At 34.5% G+C, this 24,865-nt stretch overlaps 1 protein-coding gene across 1 annotated transcript in view; it reads left to right on the forward strand.

Annotated features, from left to right (window-relative positions):
* Positions 1–24,629, forward strand: part of ORC3 (origin recognition complex subunit 3) — a 98,943-nt gene extending 74,314 nt beyond the window's left edge. The window contains exons 14-20 of the mRNA XM_051997371.1: positions 5,218–5,351; positions 7,445–7,527; positions 8,635–8,735; positions 17,982–18,123; positions 22,765–22,881; positions 23,774–23,853; positions 24,361–24,629. Coding sequence (XP_051853331.1) covers positions 5,218–5,351; positions 7,445–7,527; positions 8,635–8,735; positions 17,982–18,123; positions 22,765–22,881; positions 23,774–23,853; positions 24,361–24,466 — 763 coding nt within the window. The 3' untranslated portion in view covers positions 24,467–24,629. The remainder of the gene's footprint in view (positions 1–5,217; positions 5,352–7,444; positions 7,528–8,634; positions 8,736–17,981; positions 18,124–22,764; positions 22,882–23,773; positions 23,854–24,360) is intronic.
* Positions 24,630–24,865: the final 236 nt, after the last annotated feature.

Consider the following 24,865-nt stretch of genomic DNA (forward strand, 5'->3'; position numbering starts at 1 on the left):
TGAGTTGCAGGCCCAATTCATTGATCTTCTCTTTTTCTATTTTATTCAAGTAAGCCTCTAAGGATATAAAATTTCCCCTTATCACTGCTTTGGCTGCATCCCATAAATTTTGGTATGATGTCTCACCGTTGTCATTATCTTGAGTGAAATTATTAATTGTGTCTATAATTTGCTGTTTCACCCAATCATTCTTTAAGATGAGATTATTTAGTTTCCAATTACTTTTTGGTCTATTTACACCTGACTTTTTGTTGAATGTAGTTTTTATTGCATTGGAATCTCAAAAGAAAGCATTTACTATGTCTGCCTTCCTGCATTTAATTTTGAGATCTTCATGTCTAATATATGGTCAATTTTTGTGTAGGTTCCATGAACTGCTGAGAAGAAAGTATACTCCTTTCTGTCACCATTCAGTTTTCTCCAGAGATCTATCATACCTAATTTTTCTAATGTTCTATTTACCTCTTTAATTTCTTTCTTATTTGTTTTGTGATTTGATTTATCTAAATCTGAAAGTGCAAGATTGAGATCTCCCGCTATTATAGTTTTGCTGTCTATTTCTTCTCGCAACTCTCTTAACTCCTCCTTTAGGAAGTTAGATGCTATATACCACTTGGTGCATATATGTTTAATACTGATATTGCTTCATTGTCTATAGTACCCTTTAGCAAGATATAGTTTCCTTCCTTATCTCTTTTAATTAGATCAATCTTTGCTTTTGCTTGATCTGAGATAAGGATGGCTACCCCTGCTTTTTTGACTTCACCTGAAGCATAATAGATTCTGCTCCAGCCTTTTACCTTTACTCTGTATATATCTCCCTGTTTTAAATGTGTTTCTTGTAAACAACAGATTGTAAGGTTCTGACTTTTGATCCAGTCTGCTATCCGCCTCCTCTTTATAGGAGAGTTCATCCCATTCACATTTACGGTTAAAATAACCAATTCTGTATTTCCTGCCATCCTAATATCCCCAGATTATACTTTTCTTTTTCTTGCCCTCCTTCCCTTCTTCCCTAGTATTAAACTTATTGGTCCCACTTACGTGATACAGCTCTCCCTCTTTAGTATCCCTCCCTCCTCCCTTTGAATCCCTTCTTCCCCTTTCTTGTACCCTTCCCTTATTACTCTTTTTCCTTCTCCTTTTTCCTCTCCCCCTTTTTAATGAAGTGAGAGAAGAATCTCTGTAAAACAAATATGTCAATTGTTTCCTCTTTGAGCCAACTCTGATGAGAGCATATCCATCTTCAAAATAAAATTTTTTTAGTTAGCTTTTGCACCTCCATTTCCATTTGGCCATTTCCATTTTCATTCTACTTTTTAAGGAGTTGTTTTCTTTAGTCAATTTTTGTTCTTCATTTTCTCTGTTGTTGACTCTTGTTTTCATGATTCTCTTATATAACTCTTTTGAGGTTTCAGATTTAGGCATTTTGAAATTGTTGTCCTCTAATGAGTTTGTGTTTTGATCTTCCCTGTTGCCATAGTAGCTTTCTATGGTCAGGGTGTTTTTGTTTGTTTGTTTGCTTATTTTCCAACCTAATTAATAACCTTTAAAATTCACTTCTGCTCCTGGGATACAAGAGGATGCTGTCTCAAGCTTCATGTGCTGGGGAGTCTGGGGCCTGGTCATTGGCTTGCTGTGGTAGTTTGGGGTTCTGGACCTGGTAGCTCATTTGTTGCACAGGGATCACCTACCTTACTACCTTATGCATCAGATTTCAGGTGCTGGCAGTTCCTTTCTCTGGGCTGGAGGCCTCCCATTTGGTTTCCTGTGCCTCTGGCTTACTGAGTAGAGTTGCTGATCTGTGCTGGGGCTAAGGATTTCCTGTTGGGTAGGCCAGATATTGCCTGTCCTCCTCTTTTACCCAAATGTGACAGACTTGTCCTGCAATCCTTCTAAGTTATTTTGGGTTGGAAATTTGTGTTACTTCATCCTTTTGTGGTCTGTTGTTTCAGATTTCATTTTGAGGCTTTATTTACAGTTATTTTCAGGGAAATTGGAGAGTACTCTGGCAACTTCCTTGCTTTTTGGAATTATCTTGGCTTTCTCTACCCTCTATCAATTCATATCAATTATGTATAACTTAAAGTCTTAGATTTGCAAAAGATTTTCATGAAGTTAAGTGACTTGCCCATATTCATGTACTCAGTATATATCAAAAATTAGATTTGAATGCAGATCCTAACACTTCCCATTCTGGCTCTATATCAACTATGGCTTACTTTAACCAATCTTGTGTTTTCTTATATGAATAATTTTTTTTCTAAATAGTGGCATATTAAAGCCATAGATAAAGGCATATAGATATATACACATATATACAAATGTAATATATACTTCATATATGTAATATCATGAATTGCTTTATCACATTTTATAAAATAACACATTTTAGATTTTTATTGTTGTTGTTCAGTTGTGTTTGACTCTGTGACTCCATTTGGGGGATTTCAATCTATCCACTGATCTATATCTACTGTGCCACCCAGATGCCCCCAAAATGGTTTACGATCTCTGGGAGATATTGTTTGGTTGTTTCAGATTTCATGATTACATTTGGAGTTTTCTTGGCAAAGATATTGGAGTGAGTTTACCATTTCCTTCTCCAACTCATTTTTCAGATGAGGAAACTGAGGCAAACAGGATTATGTTACTTGCCCAGTTATCTAAAGCTGGATTCGAACTCAGGAATATTTATTTTTCCAACTCCAGGCCCTGCACAGTGTCACTTAGCTGCCAGAATTTCAGATTAGTTAATCACAAATAGGAAAAATTTGATCAGTTCTATTAGATTATCAGTTCCAGTTCTAAACTCAAGTTTTGTTTTTTATAAAAAAGCTAGGTGGTTGTTGGAAAAGGCATAGCTACTTTTTATTTTAAAAAACAGGTAATGGATGTTTGGTTTAATACTAACAAAGGTAAGTCGCCCACATTGTAGAACACTGCATCTATGAAGGAGTATCTGATCCATACAATCAAATTCACTACAAGTAATAGAATCTAGTCCAATAAAGTTGGAAACCAAATTGGAAAGCAATAAGCCATTCTTGTACCTTGACTGTAGATAAAATAGCATTGGAATAAATAAACAAATGAATAAATGTACGTGTGTGTATGTGTGTGTGTGTTAATGAGCTTATATAAAATAGTATTGAAATTTATACTGAGTTGATGAGTGACTCTACTGTTTCCAGTCTTGTTTGTCTTTCGTGTATGTGGTAGACAGTCTGTAGGAAAAGGAAGCATGTACTTTGATTCTTTCCCTTTTTCCTTTGTAATCCCTGTTAGGGTACATAATTGCATATGCCATCTTTCTAACTCTAATTTCATTTCCCCCATGATGAGGGCAATAAAGTAAGAGCTGAGAGATTTTAGCCCATCTCCTTTTAGAAATATGTCCTTATGAAGATTGTCTTTCCCTTATTAAGAAATTCATCTAATTTGAATTTGTAGTTGTAGTTTATATTTTTTTTCCTAGATGCTCTCAATGTCATGTTGCCTTGAGATGCTTTTAATTTTTTCTACTTGAGTTTGCTTCATTATTAAGGGCAAAACCAGAACAAAATTTTTCTTTTAATAATTGAGTTGGATAATTATTATAAGTTCTAGGCCTGAATTTGGGAATTGAAGAAATGCAAGGTCAATTGAGTGATTTGAGTTGCATCTTATGTTTCCATCATACATTACTTCAGAAACACACTGTGTTACTACTTTGATGAACTTCTAACAGCTGGGATGTTAAGAGTTAGAGATTCACCAAAGGAGCCAAACATCAAGCAAAACATATTATTCAATTGTACCTGACTTTTGGAGCGACTTTTTCCTATTTTAGATCTATTGTCAATATACCCTGTTCCCAGAAAGACAGGAGAGAGAAAGAGGCTCTATTTAATATACTTACCTCTCATGGATAATCAAGAACTGAATTTCTTCTTTATGCCTCATAGCAACCTTTTAATTAATATAGACAAAGAATCAGTTTTGAGAAATATATTTTTGATTTTCTTTTTAGAAATAGGAAAAGTTAGGGTGGCTAGTTGGTGTAGTGGATAGAGAGTGGATAGAGTTGGTATAGTGGATAGAAGTCAGGAGGGCCTGAGTTCAAATCTGATCTCAGACACTTAACTTTTTGGTTGTGTGACCCTGGGCCAGTCATTTAACCCTAATTTCCTCAGCCCCCCCCGAAAAAAAAAAAAAAAAAAGGAAAAGTAGTTCACTGCCTATCCCTATTAGTTTCTGTCATTTATTGTTTATGAATATGACATTTTTATATTCGGATTTCAATTGAGGTAGCCAAAAGCTTTCTTTACAATAATTAACTTGATTTAACATTATTTGGTATTCTTTTTGTTCTAATTTAGTGATATTAATATTGGTCATCAGCATGTCATTAGTATTTTCTGTACATATGTTATTCAATTAAGAATGTAATTGGCATAGCTATGTTTCTTGGCTTAGTAAACAAATCATTAACCTTGACCTGATTGAGGTTGATTCTACTCTTGAGCAAATGCTTTGCCGGAGAAATGTAGAACATTGACACTGGAATGTTTAAGTTTTCAATCCTGTTTTGGACCTCATTTGCACTGTGGCCTTGGGCAGGCTGCCCTCTCTCCCCATCTCACTAAATAAGAATTGCAATTACCAAGCTCTAGAACTCTTATGAACCACGGGGGTCAATGTTTGTGAAGGATCTTGTGCTTAATACTTTTGGTCTCATTTCAAGTAATTATTCCAGTTTATAAATCTTTTCTACTTAATTTGGTTAAAACATAGGATCAGCTATTAAAGAACTTCCTCTCACACTTTCACATTTCTAACTAGCACAAAACTAGTTTCTTTGCAAATAGATTCTTTGTGAAATCATCGTGACATCACTGGCTGAATAATCAAAGGAATTTGTATTGAAGGAACTTAGCCTTGGACAAATTGTCACAACTTCTTGGTTTCTTTTGAGACTTTTTTCAGCTTTTTCAGATTTGAACATTATCATATGAAGTTCCTCAAATATTTCTGAAAATCAAATCACTTACCAAAAAGTTTCTCTATGATAAAATCAATGACTGCTAATAAAAAGAATGATGACACTCCTTTTCCTGAGCAGAAACATTGAGTTGTAGAAATTATGCCTTTCCAAATTTTAAGAAGCACTGCTTTTTTTTATTCATTAATTTGCCCATTGTAATACATCTTCAATCATTGATTCTGCTTTTCTAGGATGCTGGCTAAAGATGAGCTGATGGCCATACTTCAGAAATGTTTAGAGGTTTTTAAATCACCTCCTGGAAAACAGCTTGGGGGCACAGTAGAGAAACTGCAGGAGTTCCTTGTCCAGTTTCAGAAATTAGAAGGTGAGTATGTAATATACTAATAGTTCCATTGGTCATGGTAGTTTCTCTGAAATGACATTATAGCACTCACATTTTGATGGACTGAGGTGTGAGAAGGAAATGCACTGGTCTGAAATCATCTCATGGCCCTGAGCCTCAGAAGCAGCTCATAAGCATGCCAAATGTTTCTCCTCCAAATTTAGCTTAAACAGTGATTATTTTCAAAGTACTGAAAATAGACAGTTCTGTTCTAACTGTACAGTTCCTACATTTTGTTTAGAATTTTTTTAAATGAAAAAGACTAATGAAAGAATTTTAAAAACATTCTGTGAATCATTTGTGAACTTTAAAATTTTATACATATAGAATTCAAGGCAATAAGGCTCACTATTATGCTGATTACTAAAATATGCATGTTCCAAATGTCCAAAAATGTTTTTAATAGTAATAGTTGAAGCATATCTTTAAAAAAATTTTTTAAATTTAAATTTAATTTTTTTTTATTAAAGCTTTTTATTTTTCAAAACATATGCATGGACAATTCTTCAACATTAGCCCTTGAAAAACCTTGTGTTCCAATATTTTCCCCCTTCCCCCACATCCTCTCCTAGATGGCAAGTAGTCCAATATATGTTAAACATGGTAGAAATATGTTAAATCCAATACATGCACACATATTTATACAATTATACCACAGAAGAAAAATCAAACCAGTAAAAAGAGAGAGAAAAGCAAAATAAAATGCAAGCAAACAACAACAAAAACAGTGAAAATGCTGTGTTGTGCATATTTTCTTTTCATATGGGAATATCCTACCTTTAGATTCCCATCAAAAACCAAAAAGGAAAAAAATGTTAGTTCAAATTTGAATCTTGACTATAGTCATTTTTAGATGAAATTATTATAATATTGTGTTCTTTGAGAAAACCTGATGTCCAAAGGGCAATTAAAAAGTCATGCGGTTTCACTGAGGGAATTGTTTTTAGAAATTATAAGGCATAAAGCAATCTGAATATTTTTAGAAATGAAAAAAAAATTATTACATTAAGTGCTTGGAAAGGATGGGATTGTGAGAAATGAAATTGAAATTTTTAAAAGAGTAAAAATGTTAGGTTTTCCAATCTGGACTTAAAATTATGATGAGTTGTTCAGGAGTTCATATCCGATCTATTAATTTAAATATTGAATGAAAATAGAACGCCTTCATTTTGAAAGATAAGAAATATTTATCTACATGATTTTCTCTTATTCCTAAAATGTCTTCCATACTGCAACCTAGATTTAAAATTACAGTTGGGGTTTTAAATAGGAGCAGTATCTCATGAATAGCTCATTTATTTTTATTGATTAAATTGGTTCGGTTTGGTTTAGGTATTTTTTGAGGCAAAAAGAATATACTGTATAATATACATATGTGCTTGGATTGTATTTTAAACCAGAAGATATTAACAACTGAATTGAAATTCATTGCTGCCTTTTCCCTTCTAATCATTTGAATTAAGCCAAACAAACCATGTGAGTGTGGTATTATTAAAATCAAATAGGTATTTAGACTAGAGATGGAAGAGAGATTTTGAAAACATAAAGAAGGAGCCTTAGGTTACAATTCCCTCTGGCCCCTATGCTTTCAGAAGGGTGAGGAGTCTCTTCTGGTTTTTAAGCCATATAATGTTTGAGTAATTTCCTTTTTATATCCTGAGCCTTCTTTGTAGCTAAATCAATTAGATGTAAGCAAATCTAGGCCAATTTTCTATTAGAGCATACAAAAAGGGCAGGGATCACCTTTTGGTCATTTACTATTCTGGAATAGTCATAGAAAGTAAATTTGTACTTGTGTCTTTTATTATTTTCATGTAGTATAACTACATGAAAGTGTGTTGCTATTCCTGTTCATTTTTAAGTTTTAAGGAACTGAAATTTTTGAAGACTTCTTTGTAGCATAAATTATGTAAGAATATGTTTACTGAGTTTAACCTTTAAGAAGAAAATCTTACATCTTGTGGAACTCTGGCCCCTTGCTACATGAAAAATAACACGACCTTTGATTTAAACTTGATTTGGCAGCACTCTGTTTTAGTTTTAGTTAACTCGGTTGAATGTTGCGGTTGTTCTAGAAATAGAATCTAACGAGGAAGAGAATGGATCAGGATCACAACAGAAAGGACTCCAAAAGACAGACCTCTATCATCTTCAGAAGGTCAGCCTAGTTTCTTATCTACCAATTACTTCCTGTGACTTAAATGTTTCAATTAATTGAGCATTCTAGATTTGTTCTACATGACTGTTTTCGGTTTTGTTTTAAAACCACAAAACATACTTACTTTGTAGTTGACTTGTAAACTGAACATCTTGCGTGCCCCACTGCCATATCTAACTCTGAATATAACTAAACATTCTATGCAATTTGCTGGCCAGCAAAAGTGGAAATATTCCCTGAGAAAATGCAGTCATAAGAAATATAGTACTAACAAGGGGAAACAAGTTAAGTTTCCCCTAGCTAACAAGAGGTTAAGTATGATATGTTATATTCATAGATTACACTTACTTATTCACTGTGATCAATCTTGCTAATTCCTACCTCAGTAATCTAAGATGTTTCTGTTTGTTTTATGTTTGCATATGTACCACATCTAAGAGTATTCGTTTTTCAAACAATTTTGTAACAAAAATTCAAATGACTACATCTGGGACAAGTGATAAGCATTGCTATAATGTAATTGTGAACTCAAAGAAGCATTTACATTTTTGCACCACAATGCCAGGTTACAATAGTTGTACATGAAAAATCACATGTAATTTATTGATAAAGTTTTGAGGAAGATTATTCAAATTATAATACAAAAATTTTAGAATTAGATTTAGAATTAAAATGTAGAATATATTCCATTAGTACTTAAATTGATTGAACTTCTGATTTGCTTCCATTCCTTTAGCTTAATAGGACCCCTTTATAAAATGAAAAATATGTTATGAAAGTTTCTGCCCTGACCTTTGGAACAAGAGCCCTTGCCTTAGAATATCTTTTTCTGACCTTTCCTGAAAAAGTCTTGAGAGCCTGTTGTTCAGGCAACTTTTTGTGACTCCTTAGACCATAACATGCCAGACCTTTCTATCCCTCACTATCTATGTAAGTGTGTCTGATTTCATGTTGTTGTAATAATATGTATCCATCTTATCCTCTTCTGTCCTCCCTTCCTTCTTCTACCCTCCTTTTTATGGCTTACTACTGTCTAAACATTATTACTCTCCTTCCCATGGAAATTTCCTAGCCAAGTTATTAGAAAGTGTATTCTTTTATCTATAGTCCTTGTTGGAAATGAAGGAATTAAGAAGTTCAAATAAGAAGCAAACCAAATTTGAAGTGCAGCGGGACAGAGTTGTGGATTTTATTGACAACTTGGTAAGGTAAGCCTTTTATTGTGCTTCAGAGACTAATATTGGATCCTAGTCTATTAAGTCTAGAGACATAAGGGTCAACTGATCCAGTTTAATGTGTAGTGTGGACTTGTTTTCAGTTTCTAAACATATCCCATCAAGTACTATTCCTATTAATTGTTGTCCAAGATCACAAATTTAAATTTGACCCAGCATATCATGATTCTTTTAAAGGAGAAAATAAAGTATTCATACACTTTCTAGTAATCAGATGTCTAAATTGCAGACCTTTCTATTATTTCAATGGCTCTATTAGAAGTAAATTATGAGTCTAGATCTGGACATTTAAGTTGCTTTTGACAAGGCACAGAAATGAAGCATCATGGTACTCCCACTTTTCTTCACTTTCTAAAAAGAGCCTATTAGTCTAACTTGTTATGTATATTAAATGGATGTTGAGAATTATACACTAAAGTAAATTTAGAAACCTACTGACTAAACATCATGATTCAACATTAAAGGTCATTCACTATCACAAACCCTAATCATCATTGTGGTTTGTGATATCATAAAAAGCCAGCTTTTTGTAGCTATGTAAAAATATCTCAGGGTTTGTAAATTGCCAAGAACATCCATTTAGGTCTACAAGTGAAATTTTGGGATATAGCAAAGAAAATTCTAAGAAGAATGTAAGCAGTAGAGGTTTAGAAGAAAATGAGAAATAGCAAGAAATTGCTATCATCATCCTAGTTGTTTATCATTGTTCATGATATTTAGTGGAGATTGAAAGCCAATAATTGGCTAGGTATTAAAGGAAGAGGGAAGAAGGGATGAACTATTAGAAAAATAGTATCCAATTAAAATGGAGATATAATGGCACAAAGAATTTGTTTCTAATGAATTATATGTCATTAGTGAAAATGAGAAGTACCATCTTTTAGGACACTTTATTGACAGAATCATTGTAGCTATATGTTGGAGAGAAACTACCATCTATGAGGAAGAGATCCAAAATACCAAAACATGACAAAAATAAATAGAACTGTTCCATATAAAAGTGATAAATTGAAGAATGGTAGCAAAATGACCAACTACTGGAAAAATCATTTTGTATAATAATTCTCATCCTTATTGTTGGGCCAACATTTGCCTTAGCCTCTTCCGTTACTACATCCAAATTTCTAAAGCAGAATCTTTATATTTTATCAAGCAATGATTGTTGTTCATCAGCAAAAAGTGTCTCAAAGACTAGTTTTAAACATCTTAATTGTAGCTTGAACATCTGGCTCTCTTTTCCTGTTCATGCAGCTCCCAAAAGTATAACTGGAAACCAACTCAACCATCCCCGTCTGTGTTCTTATATATTTAGCGGTAGTTGGAGAATAATCTGCTGTCACCTGGGCTGATACACCTCATTTCCTTTCTATAATTCTTGACCCTTACTAAAGGCAAACTATTATACCACTTTGCCCAGCCTGAAGTACTATTGTTCTTGCCATGTGAGGCAGAGCTAGAAGATGCCTGAAAGGAACTAAGCTATGTTTTTCCCATTTCCACCTGGTGTGGAAGGAATAGAAGGAAGCATTTAAAACAACATAACAATTTAGCATGGTTCCAAATGCCTAAGTTTTTAGAAAGAAATCCCTTTTAAATGAGAAGTGTTGTACTGTGCATAAAGATGCACTAAGAATATATCAGAATGCAAAAGCAGTGCCCTGCAATCATCTTTCCAGTTCCAGCCTCTGTACTAATGATAGGCCCACCCCAGCTGAGATGGGGCCAGAGGCTTGATTCTGCCAGCTCAGGAGTGAACTGCTGCCAAAAGCAAGCTATGACACCCCCTTCGCTGAGTCATATGGCAGAAAAATGGTTCTCAGACCTGGTAGAGATAATTAGGACTTGACCATATTTGGATCACTTATCTGTCCATCTCTTCCTGTGTTACTTTCTGGAGAAACCTTGGTGAGGAACTGTAGCTTAGGTAATTACTAGCCATTTTCTGTTCCAACTATATCTTCAGTGTTTCCTTAAAGATTTTCCTCATTAATATCAGTTCCAGAGCAAAAGTCATTATTCTCCACGTGTGAGGTCTTGGCTCATTCACTGTGCTTTTTAGAAAAGAGACATTTAATAAAGCATTAATCACTGGGGCATGTTAGGTATGTAAACCACCAACTAGGTAACAGGTCTGCCCAAGGTCAGCTGAAGAAGTTTGATCCTGCATCTAGTTCATTTTCTACAGTGCCTGTCCTCTTTTAGCTTCCACTTTTCCTGTATCTTAAAAATTATTTCATTGGAGATTTACATAGATTTTTCCTAGGAAGTATTATATGACTCTCCTTTTTTCACTCAGTTTTGAAAAAACATTTGTTATTCCTTTCAGAAGATGTTTCCCTGTATTTAATGTTGCTCAGTGGAACTCAACAGCTTACGCAGATCTTTAAAGTTCTTTCCTCGAAGATTTTTTTCAGCTCCATGCTTTCCTTACTTGTAGTGTAGCCAAATTAATTAGTGAAGAAAGTAACTAAATCTTTTTTTTTTCTTTTGCAGGATCCTTTATAGTGCTAGTGAAAATAAAATTTATAGTATCATAAGAATATTCTACATTCACTCTTATTATAGCCAGACTCCTTCAAAAGAGTGTCTGAGGATTAAATCATTGATGTTTATTAAGATGTGGATCCTTTAGAAGAAGACTGCTCTATAAATAATACAAAGTCCAAAAGAAAAGGCTCCCAACCTTTATTGAACTACTTGTTAGCAAAAAATAAGAGTTGGGAATGGAAACTGCTACATGTCAAATTATTGGTGGTGGTGGGTTTTTTTTTTTTTTTTTAAACCATAATCTTCAGTTCCCAGTTTTTGATGATACTAAGTTCAGTATTTTCAGCACTGTAAAGAAAACTTAGCAGAATTCTCTACAGAATTCTGACCTGAATCTAAATTCAAAAGCATACATTACAATGACCCAATTCCAGGCAGCTTTTAGCATATCTATCAACTATTTTCACTTAAAGACAGTGTAGTGGTACATTCCCACCCAAGTTGTTTTCTTCAGCTGAGCAAAAGGAAATTCTGACGTGGTTGTTTTGTTTCTCTTTGTTGTTTCAACTGCTACAGTTGAGCTCTGGCACAATAAAGGCAAATACTTGATGTTACCCATGATGTGGTTTATTTGAGGATAGCAAAAAAAACTCCCTTGTGCCAAGTATGGCAAATTACTTGCAGTTACATATGCTAAAAGTAGAAATTTTACAAATGGAGAATTTGATGGTAGCCCAAGCATAATTAAAGTAACATACCTTTTCAGGTGATATCTTACATTTCTGAAATTTTTACATTTACTGAAGCTGACTATGTGGGTGTCATTATTTTCCCACTAACTTGCTGTATGCATGAAGTAATGATAATGACTTCGACAAAATACAAATTCTAGTTTAAAGTTCTCTCAGTAGTAGCTTTAAGTAATAAGTTTAAAAGTTAATATATATGTTTGATGTGGAAAAGAAATGCTTATAAGCAGAAGAGAAAATGCAGAAAATCATTTGATTAAATTAGTAAGGGATTTCATGCCTTTAGGTAAGTGAAATCAGAAAGGCAGTTGTTTAAGTAATTAAAAATTTTAGTAGGATAGCCAGATTGGAATGAGAGGGACTGGAGAGAAGGTGGGGAGATACAAATATTTATAGGTATACTATGTGCGAGGCACAGTGCTAAGAACCTTATAAATCTTATTGATGAGGTCTAGATATGGGGTACCTAAATGAAATTTGAGTTTAATTGAGGTCTAGTGGAGGTTTGGAATACAGGGAGTCACACAGAGCTCCTCTGCAACCCCTTTGGATTTGGCACAAGAATATGGAGTTAAATGAAGTTTAGCGGCAGCGTGAGTCCCCTGCAAAGGAATTTATACGCCTGAAAAGCTACATTGATAAAAGAGGTTTATTATGGGGTTTGGAAGTACGGTTAAAGTTTAGTTAGGGAAATAGGTGAAGGTAGAGATAAGAAGGGCACCGAAAACAGAATTCCAATGGACAGAGATCCCTGGCGTGCCAGGCGTAAGGCTGGCATGTTTGGAATCTCTGCAAAGAGAGGATTCCCACTTAACTCTTATAATGAGAGATACAGCTAAAGAGGCCTGTGAGTATAGTCCCAAGTTGATTTCAGTGGGGACTTGAGTTCACTTAGTGGGGGTTGGAAAACCTGAGCAGATCATTAGAATGGGGGCTGGGGCAGCCCATGTTGGCTCAGATCCGGGTCAGGGGGATGGTTTTGACCAGAATTTGTGAATCAAAAGGTCCTAGTTTCCTGGATTGATAATGCATCAACTAAGAGAGGTTGGGAATCAGAAAGAAAGGAATAAATCAATTCTTAAAGGGACCACAATCCACATCATTATCTCATTTGATCCTTACAACAATGCTGAAGAAGGTAGGTATTATTATCTTCATTTTACAGAGGAGGGAGTGGAGGTAGTCAAGTGAATTGTCCAGGGTCATATAGTTCATATGTGACTCAGGTTATCCTAACTTCAGGTCCTGTGCTCTTATTTGCTGTGCTACCTATCTGTTCTTGGTAAATTTTAAGTAATGATAACACATCCAGTCTGATTAAATATATTTTTATTCCTATAGTTCCTCTAAAAGTCACTTGTTTGGACTGCAAAATGCATTTTCCCTTAAAAACAATGTTATTTGATGTAAATAAATCGAATCAATACTTATTAAGCATCTACTATATTCTAGGTATTTGTGATTTGGAAAGTAAGAGTCCTACTTTCAAAAAGCTATAGCCTAATTGGAGTGGATGGACATGTACACAAATTGATATTTTGTAAGGCAGAATGTGAAAAGTATGCAATTAAATGCACTTAATGCAATTAAAATACTATAAGTAATTTAAGTAGTAAGAAATCATTTTCAACTGGAACAGATAGGAAAGGCTTCATAAATTAATGAAGAAGAATTTATTAAATGCTTACTGTGTACTAAGTTCTGGGGAGCCAAATGGAAAATGGGACAGTCCCTATTCTCAAAGAGCTCACATTCCAATGAGGGAGACAACACATATGAAAGGTTTCAAGTGCAAATTAGATGAAAATGTCCCATGGTCTTTAGGGTACAATGGCAAAGCAAATTGTAATGCTTCTTCTTTAATATCATTTGGACTGATAAAAACATCATAAAGTGGTCTCTGGTGTTGAACCATTGGATAAGAGTAAGTATTTGATGGCAAGAATCTTATTTTCAGAGTATTCAGTAGCTGTGGTTGTAGCACTAGGAGGGAGTTTCAGTGTTTCTACTGGTGTCTTCTGTTGACTAAATCAAGGGTCCTGTGCTGTTAATATAAGAATTTGAGGGAAGATGGAGGTCATGATGCTAACAGTAGATTGATTTGCCTAGCATAAGCTGTCTTGTGTCCTCCCTAAGAATGCTTTGGTGCTTCAGGTAGACTGACTTGTCTTCCCTGTATGCAGCACTTGATTATCAGTTAGTTGATAAGGATGGCTGGGCTCCTTCACATGAGTTGCTTTTCCAGATGATAGCTGTGCGGGCTGAATTGGAAACAAGAATGGTATTCTGGGGTGTGCTGCCACTTCTAGGGCTTTTGTGCCTATTGGTTGGTTGGTGATAGCTAGTGATCAGGTGACTCTAGTGGTGGTAGACTTCCCTTTCACAATGACTTCTCCTCTTAGTGGTGGCTGAGGAAAGGATAGGGGGGCTAGGTTTGAAATTGAACTGGTGTTTTGGGAGGGCGTTGCTTTTCCCAAGGTCCCTGGGCTTAAGATTCTTGGCTGTCTTCAGCAGGTTCTGAAAGGACTTGGTGGTCAAGAAAGAATTGCTGTTGGTAGTTACAATATCTTTGTTGTTTTACCTAGACTGGCTTGACTGCCCTTGCAATTAATGGAAATAGTTGGCCCCTTCTCCATGGCCGTGAGAGATGAGCTGGAAGCTTGGAGGTAGCATCTGAGATGTGGGACTTTGAATGCAAATAGGGATTTTCAGCTATTGAGGAGAGGGGGAAAATAAGGGCAGAGAGTTCTTCACAGTGATGGGTGAACATGTGAACAAAGGTAAAGAAGTTCGTGAAGGTAAACTTGAGAAATAAGGAGTGGTAGGGAGTCTGCTAAAAGTAGGATAAGATAAGAATGGAAAGGTAAATTGTAGATAGATTGTGAGATTTTGTCCTTGATTTATTGGGAAACAGAATATTTTTTATAGGACCAGTGAAATGTTCAAAATGTTATATTAGAAAGATTATTCTGGCAGTTGGGTGAAGGATGGATTAGAGAAAGGATAGATAGGAAGGAAGATAGCCATATAGGAGGCTCTTATATAAATTCCCATAGGAAGAGATGAGGGCCTCAGCTAGGGAAAGGTACTATGCTAGGTGCTAGAGATTTAAACAGTTCTTGTTTAAATGCTATCAGAAAGAACAACATATAAACATAAAGTACATAATTTTTTTAAAAATTTAAAAAATATGATTTGTTGGGGAAGCATTAGCTGTTCAAGTGGATATAAAGTGATTGAACTGAGCTTTGAAGAAAACTAGTGATCCTAAGAGGCAAAAATGAGAGGACATTCTAGGCATGGGAGGACAAATTGTGCAAAGGACAGAGTGACTGGGGATGGAAAATGATGCAGTAACTACAGCAAGTAGTTCAGCTTGGAACAAAGAGTATATGAAGAGGCATAATGCAAAATAAGGCTAGAAAGAAAATTGAAATCATGTTGTAAAAGAGCTTTAAATGATGAAAAATACTTATATTGATTCTAGAGGTAGTAGGGAATCACTAGATTTTGTTGAGTAGAGGAGTGACCTGGTTACTGGTCAGACCTTTGTTTTATGAATATCACTTTGGCAACTGTGTTGAAAATACATTGAATAATTCTCATTGGAAAACAAGGATAGGTGGAGAATTGAGGGAGGGAAACCAATTAGAAGGCTATTGCAATAATACAAGTAGAGGTGACTAAGAACTGAAGTAGGTAGTGGGAAGTAGCCATGTATAAGTAGAGAGATGATGACAAACTTGAGAGATGTTGTGAAAGTAGAGTCACCAAGACTTATAAACTGATTGAATAAGGGGATGAATAAGAATGAGTAATTGCAAGTATGGCAGAGATAGCGAAGTTCCAAAAAGGAATGAATTTGGCGGATAATGTTTAAAGGCTACAAGATAAGATTGTAGCTTGAGTGGACGTCTAGATTTAGGGAATATTTGTTGTTTATTTGTTTTTTAAAAATGGGGAGACCTTAGAATAATTGTAGGCTGAGGGAAAAGATACAAAAGAAAGGGAGAAACTAAACATACATAAGAATAAGGGGATGTCATTGATGGAGCAAAACATGGGGGGATATTAGAAGGAATGGAATCAAGGATATAGGGCACTAATAGGAGTTTTGGTCTTAAGGAGTTCAAAGGCCTCTCTCTTCTCAGCCTGAGAATGAAGGAGGGGAAAGGAGGAAATTGGAATCTTGAGGAGAGAAGAGACAGTTTGGAAGTGTGAGGAATATGATTGGGAATCTTTGAGTTAAATAAAAGAATCAACATATAATAGTAATGTCCAGTTGAGATAAAATAGCATAAATTGATAGTGGATCCAGTCAACACGATTTTTTATTCAGCAGCATTTGGACAACAGGTTTAGGAGAGTAAAAAAGTAAGTGGATTTGCAGATCTTAAGAATGGAAACCCTAGAGGGACACAAGGGCAAGGAATATCAGGGTTGAGGGAAAGTCATTATAGAAATGACTGATTTTATAGGGTAAAAGATGGGCAAGGTAGGTAAATGAGTCTAAATACAGAGAGGAAAAGGAGAAATCAAGAAATAAAAGGTAATGGTAAAGGTGAATAAGCATAGGAAAAGATAGAGAAATAGTCTTTCAGAAAGATGTATGCAGAAGTTTAAAGTGATAATCCATTCATATATTTAGTGACTATTTACTACTGCAAAGTAGCCACAAAATTTAATCAATTCTTACAGTATTAACATAAACTAACCACAATTTTACAGATATTTCTATGGGAAAAATGCTTTCAAGGTTCCAACTTAGAATACTAAAAACATCTTCCCCTTTTCCCTTATTCTCATTCCCATCTCAGCTATAATTCATTAGTAGTGAATCCTGTGGGCCCCAGCATAGGGAGAGCAAGTAAATATCAAGACTTTTCTGTACCAAGGATTGGGGCTAGTATCTGTCAGATACTGCCTGTTTTCTGGAAAGAAACTGATACAGGTTTTTCTTGTTGCCAAAATATTTCCTACTTGCCCACAGGATTGAGCAAGGCCCATGATCTTTCTTTATGAAGGGATGTGTTTTTAATGCTTTAAACAAGTTAGGAAATATGACCTTTTGTTACCCCGCCCTCTGGCCTATCTCTCTCATTCCAATTTGGCCTCTGTGATAGCTCTCAAGTCTTCCCAGATGGAGTAATGTTCATATCTTGGCACATTCCAACTTCTATGTACATGTGTAGAACATGCTTTCGAATGACTTTTAAATTAACAGATTTTATTGACATTTCCTAATATATAGTTTAATTGAGGATATAAGGATCTCTAAAATGTGGCTCAGTATCTACTTCTAAAAACACTTATTTAAAAATTTAAGGATAAGGAATTCTAATTTGTATTAATGTGAGATGATATATTTTTCTTTAAATCATTTTTAAAAAATTTATATCTTTAAATCTAAAATGTATGAAAAGCCCCAGTATATGATTTCTTTAGGACATGTCATATAAACACTACAAATTTCATTCCAAGAATTAATACATATCATTACCAAGGAATGAGTTAAATGTTTACTTACTGAAAGCATATTTGAGTTCATTTAGTAAATTTCTTTTAAAGAAAAAAATAAAGCTTGTAAGTTGTGGAACAAATTACACATGCCATTTTTCTCCTGGAGATTTAATTTTAAAGTTAAAAATGTATTGTCTTGTTATCATTAAAGATGTGAAATATTACCTAAAAGACACAATTATTACTACGTATGAATTTGTGCAAACCATTTCACTGCTCTAAGTATCAGTTTCCTTTCTGTAAAGTGGTTGGAGGAGTGGCACAGAAGTTGATTATTGAGTTGCCTTCAACCTTTAAATTTATGATTTCCCCTCACCCCCCAAAAAATGAGCAGCATTAAGTTTTTACTATGTATTTTTAGTTTTTGAAAATAATAAACTGATGAATAACAGCAGTTGAGAAAGACTTTTTGATTTGGAAAACTTCTGTTCTAAAAGTTGGTGTCTCATTTTGACTGTTTCAGAAAATATCTGTCCCCTCCAGACACGCAGACGCTATATGAAGTGGTGTATTTCACTGGGGCTCACGTACTGCGTGAGCACTTGAATGCTGCTCCCCGAATTGCTCTTCATACTGCACTCAACAACCCTTATCATTATCTGAAGGTAGGAAGTGAGTTCCTAAAAGGAAACAGTGTCTTAACTGAGAACTATAACTTTGATCAGTGCTATGCTCTATAGTAATGCATTCTATATTAGTTGACATAAAACCTATTAGGATTGATATTCTAAATTATGTATTTATTCTCAATGAACATTTAGAAATTTTTTTTCTTTAGAAATTTTATGAATTGGATTTTTAGTAGTTTGTAAGTCACAATTGATATTATTACTAAAGAAAGACAACCATGGCATATTTATGAAATTTTTATGATTGGTTCAAACAGGTATCAAAGAAAGATTTTCTATAGCAGATCACATCCTTGTCATACAATGACAGAAAAAGAATGCAAGGCTGTACTGGGACTTTTATATGTAAATTACAAAAAAGCATTTGGTTAAAGTAAAATATCCCTGACAAAGTATCATACAAAATTCCTTGACAGGTACAAATAAAGATAACTTGTGCATTGATCCTCACCATGTGTTGACCAATGTCATAGAGAGGATAGGCTGTTAAAAACCCAATTGGAAGAAGGATTCATAAAGATGGTGAGATTCGCCAGATTAACTTGAAATCTCAAAACACTAGTAAGTTTTTCTCAATAAAATTGATATCACTAAAAAAAGAGGTCAGCTTAATAGTCCACACAAGACAACCAATTGGATGAAGAATATATTATCCAAATAATAGTATATAATGGTTGGACAAATGTGCGTGGGGAGAAGAAATGATAGGGGAATAGTAGGAGTGATATGAAAGTATTGGAGATTGCTCAGATTGTCCATCAAGTTGGACAAAGAAATGAAAGACCAAATTGCTTTTGAGAAATTGTGTATTCCTCTTGAAGTTCCCAAGTTACTTCCTGCTACCAGTGAATGTCTTATCAATATTCTCTTAGTGGTGCTATATGTCTGAGATTTATAAATACCAGTATCTCAGAAGAATTAAATTTTAGTTAATTAAAGATGTATTAGAACATACAAGATGAATGTGAATAGTATGCAACAAATGACTAACCATGATTTTTTTGTAAGAAGTGTGTTTTAAAAAATCATCAAATGAATGTATGACTGAAAAAAGGTATTTCAGTCATATTCTAAGAGTAAATAATAGCAAATGAAAAAACAAGATGTCTGCTGCACTGGACAGAGTATTGATTGGAAGTTCAAATAAAAAGGGCACATGATGAGAAAATGTGGATAAATCGAAATCTGTATATGTGCAAGGAGTGCTCACCCTAAAAAGTCAGTCCATCCGAGTATCCAAGATTCCCTCTACATTTAGCAATTTGGCCATAAGTGGGGAAGAGGATTGCAACAAGATGAAACAGAAGGGTCAAAAAAGAGGCCTTTTAAAAAACTAAAAATATCTAATAGGTTTGTTGGCAGAAAGTAAAAAGTCACTGGTGAGGAAGTTAACAAAGATACACTGGCACAGATAGGGATGACTGCTGGGAAAATGGAGCAAGTGATTCCTACGGTTATTGACTGTTAGGATTGGAAAGAGACCTTAGAGAAAATCTGATTCAAACATTTCATTACCCAAGCCCAGAGAGGCTAAGATATTTACTATGGGATAAATAGGTAGTGTATCGGGTTGAGCCTAAATCAAGATCTAAAGAGATCTTAATTCAAATCCTGCCATTTACTCTGGGTGACTCCGGGAAATCACCTAAACTTTGTCTGCCACAGTTTCCTCAACTTAAAATGGGGATAATATCAACTACCTCAAAGAATTAATGGTATGAACACAAACCCAAGTCTTCTGATTCTTGGCCTAACACGCTTTCCACTATGCCAGGTGGAATACAGCCCACAAGTGCTCCTGGCTACAGATAAAGGGATAGAGAGTAGGTAACATTCTTCCTCTTAGACAGAAAAGGGAAAAGAATTTAGAGAAGTATGGAGGAATTGAGGGAGCTTCTCATGATAGACTTCTGTCTTGCACAAGTGTGTGTGTAGGAGAGGAAATGTGAATATATATACATGAAGTAAGAATAGATTTTTGACATAATTTAATTTTGTCCTTACTGGTCTATCAAAACTTCTTTTTCTAAGGTCAAAAATGATCTCTTGTCAACTATCTTTCTTCAGTCATCCTCCTTCATTTGTCTATTAACTGGACCCTGCTGACTGCTTCCCTTTTGCAGTGCTGCGTCAGCACTTAACATTGTATTCTCTGCTAAGATTCATAATATTTGTTGAGTTAATTAACTGCCACTGGATTTTGATCCATATGATGAAATAAATAAAGAGCTGTCACTTTCATCCCACTTGTAAATTCTGCACAATCTAAATTTCTTTAGATAAAATCTGATCTAAAGCACTTTAGATAAGAATCTAGACACCAGCACTGGTCATCAAGGAATTCAAAGATGAAATGTTTCCATTGGTATGTAGCTATGTAATAGGCAACATGACATAATAGAAAGAACTGGATTTGAGTCTTGGCTCTAAAAGCTCATGACACACTTCATCTTAATCTCAGTTTCTTTATTTTTAAATGAAGATAGTTACATTTCCTGACTTACCAGTTGTTATATGAGAAAAGCACATTGTTAAATGTAAAATATTATATGCATGGTTATTCATGTTGAATTTTGCACAGACATTATTTTGTTCTCAAAAGGCAGACCCATATCCAGACATAAGAGATGGCCAGCAGTACCCAAGGGGTAGTGTTCTAATTGCAGCACACTGCAGGAAATTTGAATTCTTGTTCTTGATTTCCCAACACGAGATATGTCAGGAAAGCAGCAGCCACAGAGAGGAACTTAATTCTGATTAACAACAGATCCATTTAAGTTTCATTATCTGACTTTGGGTCCCAGGTTTAGCAAAAAAAACAATCAGTGCTACCCCAAGTTTTTAATAGGGGAAGTAAACAAGATTTCAAAATATTTTCCCTCTTCCTCTTCTTTTAACAAACATGACTCGGTAGTGCCTGACTACCACGGTCATAAACACACTTTTTAAAAAGAAGCCTATGACAAAGTATTTTGGATATAGCCTCATTTAGTTCCAATGTATTTCCATTCCAGTAAGGATTCAAACACTTTTTTTTTCTCTAAATACACATTGTAAGGTATCATGCTGATCTTTCCTCTCAGGATTAGATGTCAGCATGTGCTACATCTTTAAAAAGACAAGTTTCTTGCACTATTTCCTTAAATTAACAGTACTGTGATCTATAGATACAATTTATGATTTTGTCACATACATATAAAACAAAAGTATCATCCTGCTGGAGTTAGTTACTTTCATGGTAAACCTTATTTCTGGCAGACTTGATTACTGTTAAAGTCAATAGAAGTATAAGTAGAGATTTACATTTTGTGAATAGGCTTTTCTCTTGTTTTGCATAAATAAAACAAAGCCAGTTTTCTTATGACCTGTAAAATGGCTACTGTATGCTTTTCTATTTGTGTAGGATTATGTATTGGCCTCTCAATCTTATCTCTAAAATGTTGATGCTTCCTAAGTACTACACCAAACAAATCTAAAGTATCCCTAAATGGTATTGTGTATGTGTGACTTTGGACAAATCACTTAATTTCTCTAGGCCCTGGTTCCTAATCTGTAAAATGAGAGGAATAGACTAGATGGCCTCTATCATCCCTTCCAGTTCTATGATCCTATAACACTCATTGAGAATCATTGCAAAAGAAGCTAGATAAACAGAACCAAATAGAAAATCCCAGCTATTATAACGATGTAAGTGAAAAGCACAGATTTGATCTAAAAAGAAACCAGACTCAAATAATTGAAAAATCAGTAATTCAAGAAAAGATCTAACAAAACAAACCTACCTTCTAACAGCAGAGGTGAAGGGCAATACAATATTGCCTGTATTATCTATCTGTTGTCATCTCAGATTGGTTTTCCTTATTTTATTTTTTTTAAGGAGGGTTCAGTTCCCTGAGGACACAGTCCTAGAGGAGGAGAGGGGAAGAAATGACTGATACAAAGATGCCTTGTTTTGTTTTTCCTTTTCATATAAATATTAGAAATACTAGAGAAGGGGGGGAGCACTGGGTTTGGAGTCAGAGGGAGTATGTATAAAAAATAACCTTCAGCTTGTCACTTCACTTCCCTCATCTGAAATATGAAGGGAAATGGCTTAGATGATCTATAAAATCACCTGGATTGCTGTCTTCCTTGTAATGAAGGACTTAGTTTTTTGACCTTTATAGGATTTGACCCAATAAATCTCAGACGCCTCTTTAAGAAGGCTTCATATCTACCTGGAACTTTCATTTAGTATTTAGTTATGCCTAGGGCTATTAGAACTATGGAAGTGAGTTTTTTTTTAATTGAAAATTAAAAAGAAAATCCATTTAAAAATAATAATGCAATTAAGCCTTTCCTAGTAATTATTGATCATGAAAGTAAGAAAGAAATATTGTACTTGTCTTTTGATCCTGAGAACAGTCTTCAAAAACAGATGTCACCAAGGTCCTAGTAGGAAAGAATGTGCAGTATTAGCTATTGAGGTTATAACTGTAACTTCATCCAAATAATGCAGCATATTGAACAACCAAAAAATACTTTTAAAAAAATGTTCATTTTATTGCAACTCATTAGATTCTAATTTTGCTTCTTACCAACTATAAGAAAAGCAATCATAATTTATATTATTTTTAGAATCAGGCTCTGAAAAGTGAAGATGACTCCATTCCAAATGTAGCACCTGACATCTGCATAGCTTATAAACTTCATCTGGAATGTAGTAGGCTCATCAACCTCGTGGACTGGTCAGAGGTATGTTTTTAGGAGAATAAGCTATGTATGATCTATTTATTTAGTCCTATGTGATCACTTTTTTTGAATGTTTTAATTACATTGGTTCTTGAGAATCCACATTTGTTCTTTAAATGTTCTTTACTTCTACTTTTGAAAATCTAAGTCCCCTCTTAATAATGTCTTTGTCACAATAAAAGAACAAAGCATACTTTGATATAAAAGCATATATGTGTAGATTACAAAGTGAGAAGTACTGGATTCAGAGTTTTTGACATGATCCTAGATAACTCTGTTTGTTTCTTTTCTAAGAGATATAACACTATATAGTAATAATACTATTCCTTCCTCAGATAATACTTTGAGGATTAAGATACTTGTTTCACTTATGCCAGAATGATGTGTATTATTGTGTTACTTTCAGTGAAAAAGTTGTTTTCTAGACAGCTTTCTAAAGACATCCCTTCAGTCAAGGATGGGGAAATTAGGGAAAGGTTTCCACAACTCCAAAGGGTCACTTTTTATTGGAAGTGAGAGAAAGTTGGAGGAGAGGGGAAAGAGTCACTTAGTTTTTTTCCTTCAGCCTCTAATTTTTGCTCTTCTTTATCACATGTTCAGATTTTTGAAACTTGTAAGTATAACTAGGGTTAGCATGGCATCAACTTATTATATATGATTGATTTTAAATGTTTAGGATTTCCAAACTTGTAAGAGTAAAGGGTATTTTGATGAGAGCAGAGTAAATAATTATGTGTACATATAGATCAACAGCATTATGTGTCTTGCTCAACTGGGGGGGGGGATATTGGAAAAAAAGGACAAGACACAAATATGTACACTCCATATGTGCAGAATATTTGGCAAGCCTAAAAATATTCAAAGTATTAAGTTCTATGTTTGGTCCCTTCAAAAGGCTTTTGCAACAGTGGTAACAGCTGCTGAAGAAACAGATCCAAATTCCACAGCCTCAGAAGAGATAAAGGAAATTATCCAGTATCCTTTTATATAGTTTTGCACCATTCAGATACACATGACTTATCAGAATGTCAATTTCCCAAATCTTCACTGAGGATTTTTAAAAGCAAAAACTGACTAGATCTAATAACTAAATTTTTAGTAACTAAAATTCGTGCTGAATTTCTATTCTGGAAATGTCAGAAATATAATACTGGGTATATTATATGTGCATGCATGTACACACATACACAGTCACATTGTACAACGTAAACTACTTTTTTATATCCACCAAAAATGGAATCTCTGACTGAGATAAATCTGAGTCCTTGTTTTTTACATAGTCTGTTAATGTTTTAGGAAAATTGGAAATGCTATTTTTTGTCATTTGCAAAAGCTGGAGAGTTTCAGTTAGGACTTATTTTGTTTCTCCCTATTTCCTTTCTAATTGAATACATTTTATTACTTCCCACTCTCCTTTTATTTTACATACTAACATCAGAGCAGAATCATGATTTGGTGACTTTCCTTAGCTTTTGTCTTCAGTGCTCGATTTATCAGAGCTGTATCTGAACTAGAACTTTTAGGATTTATAAAGCCTACCAAACAGAAGACTGATCATGTAGCAAGACTGACTTGGGGAGGCTGTTAGAAGACAAGTCTACAAAGCCAGAAGAACATCATTGACTTGTTTTGTTCTCCTATGCCATGGTATCTGTTGTTTTTTTTTTTTTTAAGTCATTACAATATTATGAATTAGTCCCTTGTGAACTTATGAATTATGTGATATAATAAAATCCTTTGAGTAATGCAAATTGTTCACTTACTTCAATTGGTTTAACACAGCTTACTCACCTTTTCTTCCCCATCCCTCAGCACTTGTTAAACTGTTTTTAGTAAGTTGTGCAATGATGGTTATCACACACAAGCTTCTCATCATCTATGAATGTTCAAAAAAAGTTTTAAAGTAGCTAATCCTGGAAGCTACTTAAGTTTTTATTTTTATGGGCATGGAGATTGGGAAAATAGAACTTATTTTTTCTTTATTAGA

This window comes from Antechinus flavipes, chromosome 4, assembly GCF_016432865.1.
Source record: "Antechinus flavipes isolate AdamAnt ecotype Samford, QLD, Australia chromosome 4, AdamAnt_v2, whole genome shotgun sequence".
Taxonomy (NCBI): Eukaryota; Metazoa; Chordata; class Mammalia; order Dasyuromorphia; family Dasyuridae; genus Antechinus; species Antechinus flavipes.